Raw genomic sequence first — 14633 nt, forward strand, 5'->3', positions numbered from 1 at the left:
ATTATGCTTTTGGTTTACATTTCTCTAATAACTAATGATGTTGTTTTGTAATGAGCATATTCTCATTGCTTTATTGGCCATTTGTATACATTCTTTGGAGAAATGTCTATTCAAATCCTTTGCCCATTTTTAATTGCCTTATTTGTCTTTTATTGTTGTAAGAGTTTTTTATATACTATGAACACAAGCCCCTTATCAGATGTTCAGTTTGTGAATATTTTCTCCCATTCAGTGGGCTGTCTTCTTACTCTTTTGAAATAGTGGTTTTTTGGGGTTTTTTTTTTTTGGCAGTTGGTTATCCAGTTGTCCCGGCACCATTTCTTGAAAAGTCTCCTCTCCACTGAATTGTCTTGATACCCTTGTCATTCAACTGACCATGAATATTAAGAGTTTATTTCTGGACTCTTAATTTTATTCTGTTGATCTGTCCTTCACCCTTGTGCCGCTACCACACTGACTTGATTACTTTAGCTTTGTAGGAAGTTTTGGAAAAAGGAAGTATGAGTTCTTCAACTTTGCGGTCCTTTTTCAAGATTGTTTTGGCGATTCTGGATACCTTGCATTTTTCCATACGATGTCTCCCAATTTCTGCTAAAGGCATTTAGGGTGTTGATAGAGATTGCGCTGTATGTAGTAGTTCAGTTTGAGGAGTATTACCATTTTAATAATCCTTCTAATCCATAAACATAGCATGTCTTTTCCATTTACTTAAATCTTTAATTTCTTTCAACAATATTTTGTAGTTTTAAGTTTCTAAGTCTTGGGGTTTTTTTTTTCATTTTTCATTTTGTTCCTAAGTATTTTATTCTGTTTGATGTTAGTGTAAATGGAATTCTTCTTTTTTTTTTTTTTTTAATGCTTATTTATTTATTTTGAGAAAGAGGCAGGGGGCAGAGAGAGAGAGAGAGAGAGAGAGAGACGGGTAGAGAGATAATAAAGTAGCCTCCGTGCTGTCAGCGCAGAGCCTGACTCACTGCTCAGTCTCACAAACTGTTGAGATCATGACCTCAGCCAAAATCAAGAGTCGGATGGTTAACTGAGCCATCCAAGTGCCCCTGGAATTATCTTCTTAATTCTTTTTTAGGTTGTCCATTGCTTTTATTTATTTTTTTTTTTTTTTCAACGTTTTTTATTTATTTTTGGACAGAGAGAGACAGAGCATGAACGGGGGAGGGGCAGAGAGAGAGGGAGACACAGAATCGGAAACAGGCTCCAGGCTCCGAGCCATCAGCCCAGAGCCTGACGCGGGGCTCGAACTCACGGACCGCGAGATCGTGACCTGGCTGAAGTCGGACGCTTAACCGACTGCGCCACCCAGGCGCCCCTGTCCATTGCTTTTATAGACGTATGCTTGATTTTTTTGATACTAATCTTACATTCGGCAACATTTCTGGACTTGTTTATTCTAGTAGCTTATTCTAGTAGCTGTTCTCTGGATTCCTTACGATTTTATGTATACAAGATCATATTATCTATATACATAAAAATAGAAAGTTTAATTTTTCCTGTTTAATTTCTCCTTTATAATCAGGATGTCTTTTATTTATTTTTTTCTTGGGGGTGGGGGACTGATTGCTGTACCTCATACCTCCAGGACAGTGTTGACTAATGGAAAGAATGAGTGTCCTTGTCTTGTTCCTGGTCTTAGGGGGAAAGCTTTCAGTCTTTCATTAGTAAATATGATGTAAGTTGTGGGGTTTTTGTAGATATTCTTTATCAGCCTGAGGACGTTCCTTCGATTCCTAGTTTGTTGAGTGTTTTTATAATGAAAGGATGTTGGATTTTGTCAGATGCTTTTTCTTTGACTGTTGTGATGATCATGCAGTTTTTTAACCTTAATTCTGTTTATTAATATGGTGTGTTAAAGTGCTTGGTTTCCATATGTTGAACCAGCTTTACATTTCTGAGATAAATACCACTTGGCCATGGTGTATATAAAGCTTTTTATTTGTTGCTGGATCCAGTTTGCTGTATTTTGCTGAGGGTTATTGTGTCTGTATTCATAAGGGATATTGGTCTATAGTCTAAATTAATTAATGGATATAAGTCTTTTGATGAATATTAGACGCAATAGCATTTGAATATATTTCTCAGAATTTTGTTAAAACTTTGTGACTACTCCCTTATAATTGAAAATAAACAATCCTGGATAAAGTTAATCTTCCAAAGTTTCTTCATTAAAACCAATTTAAGGAAATCCAAGAGACTAGAAATACTGAAGAATGTCACTTAAGGTGGCAGCCCTGTTTGCTAATATTTTTATAATCTAATATTTTTTCATCCTTTAATTTCATTAACAATCTTTAAAATTTCTTTACACAAAATTTATTTCTTTGCACAAAATTTATTTTGCACAATGACTTTGGTAACAGTGTAGACTGCCTCTCAGCCCTTCCTAGTGTAGGTTATATTAATTTTTGTCTTCTGTGTGACTTTCAGTACCTAGTTGTCTTGACTCTCTTGGCTCTTCTTCCCTTTTTTCCTCCTCAGTGCCTTGAGGGTCTGCAGCTCCACCACCACATCCCTAGGGCTTATTTCAACAAAGCTTTCAAAATATCTACTTTTGAGTATTCTTGTTAGCTATTTGCATATGTTCATGTAATCTGTGGAGGCTTGCATGTGTGATTTTCAAAGCTTTTCCAGTTTTTGAAAAGACCTTATTTCTAGGAATCATGATAGGCAGAAGGAAACTAATAGTTTAGGGTTTACTGTACCTTCATGCAGTTAAATTTATTTTAGGCTGTAATCACTGAATACTACTACACCTTATACATGACTATTTCAAGATGATGAACTTTGGGGGAAATTGACTTGGTTCAACCCAAAGCCCCATGTTAACAGCTTAGCTATATACTGCTAAAGTTTTAAGTATAATAGTAATTCATGTTTGCCATTGAAGGGAGACAATTTCAAATGGTATAGAAAGGAATAAAGCAGCAAGTCTAGACCCGGGGGTAAAAACTGTGTTTGCTAGATATCCATTCAGACTTCATGGTTATCCTAAGTTTTTAAAATTTTACTTGATGAATCTTTTTTAACATTTTGTTTCTACTTATCAATATGGACATGTTTCTTTGGTGATATAGTTCTGCATCACTGTACTTAAGGACTACATAATGTTCTTTTGCATTGATGGATTTTCTAATTTTACTTAATTAGATTCACATGGCTTTTAAAAGCTGTTTTTCACAACTTGATTAATTATAGTTTTCTACTATGGGAAGGTACCTTCAGGTATGTTGGAATAGAGCTCTTTCCTCCCTTTTGGATTTAACTGTTGGTTAAGTATTCACATTAAAATTTTTGTCTCATTGATTAACAACATCTCTTGTTAGTCTTACCTTGACTTTCCTGGCCTTTGTTATTCATCTCACATGTGATTATCTGCCAACACTGCTTATTCATTATGTGTGCAAATACATGACATTTTGAAGGACGTTAATGTGCTGAACCTTCATTTTGGCATTATACATGGGGCATATGAGTTTTATCAATAGGAAGTTTGTGTTGAAATCGGTGTTCTTACCATTTACTAATTAAGTGATATCTGTCCAGTCATATATAAGAGCTTGGCTCTCACTTTCTTGTCTGAAAGCCTGCCTTTTAGGGTTTTAAGAATTGAAAGAGATAATGTTATATAGTCTATAGGTAGTATTTAGCACAATGTAAGTGCCTGGTACATACTGACTCCGGAAATAAAGGGAGGTGTGGAGAATGTAGATCAGCAACTTGGAAGAGATTTCTGAAACATCTTTCAGTCTGTCAGCCTTAAAAGGTTTGTAGCTTTCCATTCTTTTTTTTTTTTTTCTTTTTTTAGCCTTTCTCATACTGTGACCTTAATGATACGGTTTATAATTGCTTGAAAAATTATAGAAATAAGAATTTATTGTTTTCCTAAAGTTTTAATGTTGTTTGACACTTATAAAAGCAAAGTGTCTTTGTTAAGATTCATTTTAAAAGACTGGTATGAATAAACATATTTAAGCCCCTCCTGAAAATCTAGATCTAAAAAACAATATATTTTAAAATTTATATTTGGCACAGATAATACATGAATAAAATCTCATTAATTCAGACCCACTGATTGGGAATTTGAATGTAGGACTGATGTATATCTTTGTACTAACTGTTTATTAGTTTCTGAAGGGAAAAGAAAAATCTTTTATCTAATGCCCTGTTTACTAATGATAAAACTGAGCTCCAGAGAACTTGAAATCTCATCCAAAGTTGTACGGTTGCAGAGCCAGTACTAGATTGTGGTTCTCTTGAATCCCAGCCATGGGCAGTTTCCCGCCATATCTATATAGAAATTATAGACCAATTAGAAATCATTCTTATCTAGTCATTGAAACTGTTCAGACAGTAACTCTTATATTAGGTAATTTGGTTAGTCATTGATATTGTACATCTCAAATCTGAAATCATTCCTTTTAATAAAATCAGGTCTTACTGAATAGTTTCTAATGATGGTAAGGAATAGTGAAGATATCTGCATTTATTTTAGCTTATCACCAGTGGTGATTTTGAAGGTTAATAATTGTTGGAGCACATTGAGAATCCTACATTTTTATAAAGCAGCATTTGTTCATCTAAAAATTTGAGTGCTTTAGTAGAAAAATAAAGTACTTTACTTGCTGATTCTTCTAGGATGCTTTTTATTTGTTCAGTAATAGTGAAATCTTAGATAAGTTTGAAAATCCTTTTCCATGTGGGTTATAAAGTAACATGTTTATAACAGCAATACAATTCATTAACTTACAAGTTAACCATAAGGTTGAAATTTTCTTTTCTTTTTGTTCATATTTAACACCTGGATAAGATTGGTGATAGTGACTGTGATGGTGTTCATAATAATAACAGCAGATAACAGCCCTACATTTACTAAGAATTTATCATATGCTGTGCACTATATTATGTCCATTATATTTGTTACCTTATTAATGAAAAATTTTGTTAGTTCATTTTCTCACCTAATCCTCACAATATCTCAATAAGATCATTCCTATTTGTATATACATTCTATAGATGGAGAAACGAGGTACAGAGGGATTTTAGTGACTTGCCTGAGGTCATATAGCTAATGTACGGAGTGTAGGTGATAACAACACTAGAGTCTAATTGCTTGGCTTGGGGCACAGGGGAGCCTCACAGGAAAGAATTACATTACCAAGGGCAGTCTTTATCATTTGCTTCCTCTACTCTTTCACTGTACCCTGTTTTAAAAAACTGCATTAATTATGAGAACCATTCCTAGCAGAGACTTACAGTGAGGCCTGCATGTTTATATGTTCTATATCTCCCCATTCTTTAGGACCCAGCTCAGCTTCTTTTTCACAGTCTTTTAAAGTTTCCTCCAGTTTTTGTTTTTTTTTTATTTTACTGATGAATTCTCATAGTGGTGCAATAGTTATTTTATTATTTTTGTCATTGTTTTATATGTCTGATCTTCCTAGAATTGTAGTGTTGTAGAGTTAGACAGGGCCTTAAAAGTCCACATCCCCATTTTTAGGTTTTTATTTCATTCTACTGGGTTGAATTTCTTGAACAGTATCAGCTCAATAAATGTTTGCTGAATGTCATAAAATTCCTAGCATCACTTGCTATCTCTTTATTCAGTATGATATTATTCATGACATCATTTTGATAGCATAGGTACACTGCTTCAAGTTCTGGTTATTTCTCAGTTGTGCTAATGTATTGGTACAATAGTAGAAACAAGTTGAATAGAACAAAACTGATGCAGATGTTTTAGGCAGGGTTGGAATGAACTTGAGATGGGGAAAATGAATAAATGAAATCAAAGTCTGAAAACAAAGCTATAAATCATATATAGAATATTAAATTAATAGCATTTGAATCAAATCATGGTTAGGAGAGTAGAATAAATGCTTCCCAACCATAATGAATGTTGAGCTCCCACTGTGTGTCAGAGACTGATGGGCATTTAAAATCTGTTCATCAGTACTCATGGTATATATGTACTAACAGGAATTCAGGGCTTCAAGATGATCTTAACATTTTACATTTCACATTTCACATGCATAATTTTCCCCACAGAAGTACTGCTAACAGTAAAGGACAGTTACATACTTTAGAGAGCCTCAAGACCAAAGCAGCTCCTGGAAATGTGGTTTTTCTTTGTTACCTTCTTTACATTAAACATTAATGGATATTTAAGGGGCTCCTGGGAGGTTCAGTCAGTTAAGTGTCCAACTCTTGATTTCAGCTCAGGTTATGATCTCACAGTTTGTGAGTTTGAGCCCTGACTAGGGCTCTATGCTGATAGCAGGGGGCCTGCCTGTGGTTCTCTCTCTGCCTCTCCCCTTAAAATAAATGAATACACTTAAAAACTAACAACTAACTAACTAACTAACTAATGGATATTTAATATTGTACTCAAGAAGGGGCACCTGGGTGGCTCAGTCGGTTAAGCCTCCGACTTTGGCTCAGGTCATGATCTCACGGGCTGTGAGTTCGAGCTCCACGTTGGGCTCTGTGCTGGCAGCTCAGAGCCTGGAGCCTGCTTCAGATTCTATGTCTCCCTTTCTCTCTGCCCCTCCCCTATTCATGCTTTGCCTCTTTCTCTCAAAAATAAATAAATGTTAAAAAATTAAAAAAAAAATTCTACTCAAGAATATATCCATATTTATTTTACTGTAAGATTATCACCCCTCCCCCTGTTGTTCACAATCCATAGACAAATTATGTTTTGCCTGTGAATTCAAGAGCTCTTGGGCACACTGCAGAATTCTCTGTGGGTTGTACATAACCTGACCTTAAGAACGTGGGCCTATGCTTATTTGATCCCCAGTGGCTCTCTGACCATAGGCCAAGAGCAAACTTGCTAAGTTTGGCTTTGTCTGACTCCTTACTATTAATAAACATTATATAACAGTGTAGCACATTTAGTTTTTTTCTTTTTCTTTACACCTAAATTTTTATGGCATTATATTTATCTATACTCACAGAGAAGTAGCTTTTCAGGTAATCCAAAAGCTGTTTCCCTTTGTCTTTAGTGTTTTATAGGAAATTTTTGTTTTAATGATAGCCAGGTTAGGTTACAATTTTATTATGTTTCCCAAAGACAGATTTTTTTAATGTTTATTTTTGAGAGAGAGAGGGAGAGACATAGAATGAGCAGGGGAGGGCCAGAGAAATAGAGGGAGACACAGAGAATCCCAAGTAGGCTCCCAAGTAGCTGTGCTGACACCTCAGAGCTGTGACATAGGGCTCGAACTCACAAACCACAGGAACATGACCTGAACTGAAGTCGGACACTTAACCAACGGAGCCACCCGGGTGCCCCTCAAAGAGAGATTTCTTAAAAGAAGAACTGTAGAACACCTTTGCGTAGTTTTTCGTAGTTTTAATTTCTTAATATTTTTTGAGTTAGTGGTTTTTCTGCAGATAAATACATTTTTACATCACTGAAGTATCTATTATTTTAGTGAGTGTGTGTTAAGATTTTTTTCAATTAGTTGTATTTATATCCTGCATTGAACAAAGTTTGAAAGCCTTCAAGATGGTTTTTAAGAAACCTTGTTTTGGATTAGAAGTCTGCTGTACTGGGCTTGAGAATGGAACAATCTTGTCTAGCCAGACTGATTTGGACACGAGGGAAATAGATTTGCACGAGAAAAATTGATGGTAAATAGAAATCGATGTAGGTATGATTCTAATTTACAACTTAGATGGGTTTAAAATGCAGCTTACAAAGTTCATTTTTCTTTAACAATTTAGGTTTTGATTGTACTTTAGAGACCTTTTTATTTTTATAGGTGGAGCAAATATAAGTGTGCCAAATCCAAATGGATAAAATAATGTTCTAATTTCAGATTTCTTCTTTTTTAATTTTTAGTTGTTGACCTCCTCTACTGGAGAGACATTAAGAAGACTGGAGTAGTGTTTGGTGCCAGCCTGTTCCTGCTGCTTTCATTGACAGTATTCAGCATTGTGAGTGTAACGGCCTACATTGTCTTGGCCCTGCTCTCTGTGACTATCAGCTTTAGAATATATAAGGGTGTGATCCAAGCTATCCAGAAATCAGATGAAGGCCACCCATTCAGGTGAGATGTCTGGAAAACAAGGCACACGTTGGCAACGCTGTGAACAGGATTAATTTTGAGACTTCATTCTATTTGTAGAATTATAGGCATGCATTTTTTACTGTTTAAAGATAATTGTAGATTTTTGCTCAAAACCTATTCCAAAAGCATCTGCTTTTGAGATTTTTGAGATTAAAGGTCATTTCATGGGCTCATGATGGAGAAAACTGGGATTGTGTGTTACTCGCTTAACTCTGCTGTGTGTTAGTAATATATATTTATTAGAACTAGGTATTGGTTCCCTAATTTTACTTTGGAAGCTATCTTTTTAACATGGTAAGGATTGGTGAAAGTTATATTTTCTTTACTGCATACTTTTCATGTTGATATTAGAAATACCTTTCTTTCCAACAGTGTGTTTTTATATAATGCTGTCTTACCATCCCTTCTCTATCTAGTTTCCTCTTCTTGTTCCCTAAGGCATACTTTTGTATTACCCTTTGGTGAGCATCTGTATTAGCTTCTTGTCTCTAAACTATCATCTTCTGCCCTTATTTTTTACAAGTACACTCTAGCATCATATCTAACTGGTAATGGGACAAACCTCAGTTTGGGTCTTCTGCCCTCACTTCAGATTTACCATGTTTTTCCCTCACTTAAAAAAAAATGAGATTTAATTCACATACTATAAAATTCAGTGGTTTTTAGTATGTTCTCAGAATTGTACAACTATTACCATCCAATTCCAGATATTCTCATCACACCAAAAAGATATTTTGTACCCATGGGTAGTCACTTCCTACCCAGCTCCTGACAACCACTAACTCCTTATGTCTTTAAATGAACCTTTTTTTCTCAGACTTGTCAATTTCTATCAGTACCCTACTATTATCCTCATGTCAGTCTCCCAATTTTGATGTTATCTTTGTTAGCATCTCACATAAAGAAGATAACTATGTTGTGTTGTTTCCCCCTGCTTCCTCAGTGTAGACCACAAGTCCATAAGCTGTATCCAAATCCAGTCTGCTGCCTGCTTTTATAAATAAAGTTTTATTAGAACATAGCCATATTCCGTCACTTAGCTGTTTTCATCATGCTCTAATAACAGGGTTAAATACTTGTGACAGAGACCATATAGACTTCAAAGCCTGAAATATTTACAAAAAAGTTTGCCTACTCTGGCTGGACTTCACTTGTTACCAAATTGGGTTCTGGTTACTTTGGTTTACTTTGACTTTTATGGATGTTGTCAGATTAATTTTTCTCAAATACCACTTTTATTGTATTTTTAGGCATATGGGCTCCCTGTTCACTACAGGATGAAGTCCACATATCTTTATCTTCTCTCTCATGTGCCCTTTCTAGGGTTTTGTGCCCATTGATGCTGCCTTTTTAGCTTCTCAGATGACCCTATATATTACGGTTTTTTTTTTGGTTCTGTGTTTGATTTCAAGATGGAGCTTTTTGAAGAAGGCTTCTCTAAAACTAGGTCCAAATGATCTGAGGATTGATTTCCTATCTCACTAAATATGGCTTTGAAATGTCTCTGATTGTTTTGTATATGGAATTTTTTTTACTCAAATGGATCCTGAATATTTAAAAAACTATTTGGTAAGGCAAGTATCTATGTGGGCACGAATGAGTATGTAACTACCTAGAGCGTTATCTAGTTGGTATTAATATGTAAATGTAAACTGATTTTCACACTTTACAGAAGAGAGCTCCATCATTTTGCTTATTGTAAAGACTGGTTATTTGTTTCTCTCTAGCTCTCTTCGTATTAAGTAATGATGCTACATAAGTTTTAGGGAGAGACCAACATTGATGAATGGTTCTTATGTCCCTAGCCATTTATGTACAGACTGAATTTTCTGTACTGAAAACTCAATGAGACCGATGGTATTATTCACTTCACAGAGAGGGAAACATACTTGAAGTTCAGTAACTTGAAATTGCAGCTTCAAAATAAATGGCAGAACCATATCATGCCATAAATCATAGAGGAATATGGTTTTTAGTTAGTTATACTGAAATATATAAAAACATTATCGAGCCAAAACTTCTAAATTATCTACGATATAAATTTCAGACGTTGTTTGATTTTAAAGAAGACTTTTGGGGAAAAAACCTAGTGATTTCCTTATTCTTTATTTCCTTAGAAACACTTTATTTTTCATTCAGAAGCCTTTTTTATAGTCATTATAAATTCAGCCAACATGCCAGTTTAATCCTGTTGGACAGTTTTTCTAAGTCCTCCCAGTCACACTGCTAGCAGTGGCACCCTTCAGTTTGTATTTGATACCTATGGTCACTGGACAAGATGCTGGCGGTGCTGGCATGGGGTTATACTATCACGTCCGTGCCGGTTGAATGAATGGAAGTATCCATGGGACTTCATTGGTTGAGAGGGCCACATGTGTGCCTGCCTGCCAGGCGTCTTGTCTTCAGCAAGGATAAGAGCAGTGGTACAAAGGAACAGAATACCAACTTCAAGCTCTATCTGCTTCTGTTCTGTGTTTCTTAAAGCTATACAAATAAATTATTGCTGATTTAAGGGTAGATGTGAGTCTTTGATAATTTTTAACTTGATAATAACAATTTGATATTTGCTGGTTAATCAATAAAAGTTGGCTGAGTGCTATGCCATTGTAATAAAGATATATTCCTGGTTCTTAATAGTTTATATTTTAGTAGGGAAAATGTACAAGTATACACATTTCCAGGGCTGGATATGGCCAATACTATAATACTGCTACAAAAGAAAGCTACAAAAGAGTGCATTAGAATTGCATAATAGTGCCTTAGAGAAGAAGGAGCCACAGAGGCTTCATGTATGGGTGAGATTTGAGACAGGCTAACTGACTAGATATGCTATTACTAGAGGTGAGAGGAGAGCAGTGTGGATTGGGAAAACAGTATGGTGAACAAAGGCAGTAAGATTAAAAAATGTTTGATGAATGGCTCATATTTGGCTGCATCATAGTGAGTAGTGAGAAATTAGGTTGGAAAGGCTGAGGAGAGCTCTGGTTGAAAATTTGGAACCATAGAATCACAAAACGTTGGAGCCTGAAGAGATTTAAGAAGGTCTGTTTCTTTAATTTTCAAGTGGGAATCATGACCCTGAGAAGTCAAATGACTTCACAAAGTTACCTTATCTAGATAGTAGCAAGTGTCCTAACTCCTACCTGAGGTCAATCTAAATAGCACTGTTTAGGATAGCTCACATAAAACTGATCTGGCATTGGCTGAAGGAATGGATTAGGATGCAGACAGATTAGACATTGGTTTGGAGACAGATAAGAATACCCCAGTTGTAAATAAATGAACACTTGAACTAGAGTGCTAGCATCGTGAGTAAAAATGAAGGGACATAGTTGGGACATACTACAGAAGGAAACTATAGGATAAGGAGTTGTCAGAGGACTGTTGTTTCCAGTATGAGTAGCTAGTATCCATAGACATGGGGGAGTGATGAGGAGACTGGGGTTATAAGTAGCTATTTCTGACAGATAGAAAAGTTCTTAGCATTTCTGAGTTGGTTGTACTCTGCCAAGATAAAATGGCTGCTTTGAAACAATAACTGATAAAACAGTTCTTGCATTCCTGCAGATGACTTTTCTTCTTCATTACAGTTCTCTTCTTAAATAAAACAATTCCAGCTATCTTAGTATAGATTAGGGCATCAAAAAGGGCAGTAACTATTATGTTTTACTAGCATTAGCACTATACTTCTGGCAGCCATTTCACAGCCTGGGCCTTGAGATATTGGGTAGTTTCCCCTGAAAGTTAGGCTGCGAGTGTGTAGTATTTGGGAACAGATAGAATCTTTGTTAGGAAAACCCAGTGACAGCCTAATGTCGGCTTGAAGAAAAAAACCAAGTCCCTAATAATAACTACCATTTTTTGAGTGCTTCTTTGTGCCTGCTTGTGTTAATAAGCACTTTATTCAGTGACTCCTCATGATAGTAACTTTCCAAAGTGACACAAGACAAGTAAATGGCAGTTTAAGATTCAAGCCCAGATCAGTCTGACTTGAAAGCAAATGCTTTTTTCTGTGCTCATCAGCTGACAGTGTGCATATCAATGAAATCTGCCCATTGCTTGGTGAATTTTTACATTGTGCTTCATTTAGAAAGAGTAGGTTTTTTATGGTAAAGTATTTTGTTAATGTCTTTTTTTACAGATATGTAATTGCTGATTGACAGACATCCAGGAAAAATCACTCTGATCAGTGACAGGATGTGTTTTGTTTTCCAGGGCATATTTGGAATCTGAAGTTGCTATATCTGAGGAGTTGGTTCAGAAATACAGTAATTCTGCTCTTGGTCATGTGAACTGCACGATAAAAGAACTGAGACGCCTCTTTTTAGTTGATGATTTAGTTGATTCTCTGAAGGTAAGTTTATTTGCTCTTCATTTTTGACATAGAATTCAATATCAAAAGACTGGAGTGTAAAATTCTACTTTTCCATATTAAAAGTAAATGACAAGTATGTAGTGAAATCAAATGACAAAGATGTACTGTCAACTTAAGTGTCAAAAATTAGAATCCAATCAACTATTTGAGATGGAAGAAAGTACTATTCTTTTTTAAAGGAAAATAAGTTAGAAATTCATACTTTTGGAGATGATAAAGATGAGAAGTGGGAAAATTATACATTTATGATGAGCACTGAGTAATGTATACAGTTGTTGAAACACTATACTGTCCACCTGAAACTAATGTAACAGTGTATGTTAACTGTACTGGAATTAAAATAAAAAATTAAATTTAAAAAATGCAACAACAAAAAAAGTGAGAACATTAAAGGGAATTTTCACTGTAGGAATGAAGATTAGATTTGATACCAGAATGTGATTTAATCTCTTTGCCTTTCTTTTAGAGTCTAGCACTTAATTTCTTAGCTTATGTGTGATTTATATACACACATAAGCTATTTTATATCTTGGACTCTTTCCCGAAATGTTTATTCTGGAAAAGTTCTGATACTTGGAACACCTCAACTAATCTTCAGTTAGTAATTACTGGAAGTCTTTCTTCAGTTTTTGGATTTTGCTAGAGTGACTGTTAGAGTCTCACCTTGCAAATAAACTTTCCTGGAGTTCACTGACTCAAAGCAAGCACTAAATCACCTTGTAACATGAGTTCTAAGCACTGAGACTTGAGTTCTTTACATAGAACTTACCATTTGTGTTTTGTGTGTTACTGTCTGTGATCATGCTTAAGATAGACTCATTTCCAGTCTAAGCCTGGGTAGAAATGTACTACGGTGGTATTTATAATTTTTCTTTGGTGAGAGATATGTACGAGATAGCAATTTATCATGCAGACCAAGGATATCATAGCAGTACCGTGATTGGGCCTTTTGACTCAGTGAAGCAATTTCTGAACAGGTTACAATAGGTTTAAATGCTCAGTGCTTTTGACAAACATCTTAGCTTTAATAAGCCAGTAGATGGACATCATTGTGTCCTTTCAGCGTCCGACTGGGAATCTCAGTTACTTACTAATGGCATTAATGGAAAATTATTTAGTTTCCTTTTATTAGTATTTCTTTTGTATCTATAGAGTGCTTGCTTTTAGTGACATTCTGCAGTAGTGCTTTGATATTATCTGATGTCAGTCTGTAAATGAAACTATGATGGCTGTGTTATTTGGGATGTTTGATTAATTACTTTCAAAGGGAAAAAATAACAAAATCCTTTGGAGTAAGTGGAATAGAACCTTGTACATATGAGTGCCACAAAAAGCCAGTTCCTATTCATTGAAGTGATATATGCTATATTATAGCTTATAGCTGGGGTAGATAGAACGTGTAAACCATTGAGGAGAAAGGTACTAGTGTGGTTTAAGAGGAAGTGGTTGTGGGTGGGAACTGGTTGAGAAAACACACTATACGTAGTGATAAAAGTTTCAAACAGCAAAGGACCATCTCTGAAGTTATCAGTCAAAAATTGGTGGTGGGGGGTGACTTCAAACAAAAGCATTATGAAGCTTGATAGAGGAGAGTCATTGTTTTTATAGACTTAATAAAAATTGAAGCTTGATAGAGGAGAATCATTGTTTTTATAGACTTAATAAAAATTGCAACACATAGAAACCAAAAGTCATCCTTCATGTTTACACAGTTTAGCCATGAAGGCAGCGCTCTGTATGTCTAAAAGATGTTCTTAAAGAAATCTGTTTAAAAATAAAACAAATTGATCTGGGAATGATGTGTTATGTTCCAGTTTTTACAAATTTTAATTGAAAGTTTCCACATGTCTTTAGTCAAAAGAAAATTCTGTTCTTTCAGATTTTATTGTCATCTATATACATTTCTAGGCGTAGACAGTTATGTGTGGAAATACTTGGCAAAGGCTAGAGGAGCATGAAAATGTTAGAGGAGTCTTGATGAAGTACTCTTAATACCTTTTAAATTACAGATACGTGAAAATAGGATGAGGAAATTTTATGAATAAGTTACTTCTAGAAGATGAATTATTTCATTTTGCTGTTAAAGCTCAATTTTTAATTTCCTTTGAAAATTACCTCAGGTCGTTGGTTTTTTGTTTTTTGTTTTTTGTTTTTTGTTTTTTTAAGCAGGT

At 35.1% G+C, this 14633-nt stretch overlaps 1 protein-coding gene across 4 annotated transcripts in view; it reads left to right on the forward strand.

Moving 5' to 3' along the window:
- The window catches only part of RTN4 (reticulon 4), a 72533-nt gene that overhangs the window by 48805 nt on the left and 9095 nt on the right, over positions 1 to 14633 (forward strand). For all 4 annotated transcript variants that reach the window (XM_058684099.1, XM_058684101.1, XM_058684102.1 and 1 more), the window contains 2 exons: positions 7859 to 8066; positions 12303 to 12441. In XM_058684099.1, the coding sequence (XP_058540082.1) occupies positions 7859 to 8066; positions 12303 to 12441 (347 nt within the window). The remainder of the gene's footprint in view (positions 1 to 7858; positions 8067 to 12302; positions 12442 to 14633) is intronic.

Source organism: Neofelis nebulosa, chromosome 9, assembly GCF_028018385.1.
Source record: "Neofelis nebulosa isolate mNeoNeb1 chromosome 9, mNeoNeb1.pri, whole genome shotgun sequence".
Taxonomy (NCBI): Eukaryota; Metazoa; Chordata; class Mammalia; order Carnivora; family Felidae; genus Neofelis; species Neofelis nebulosa.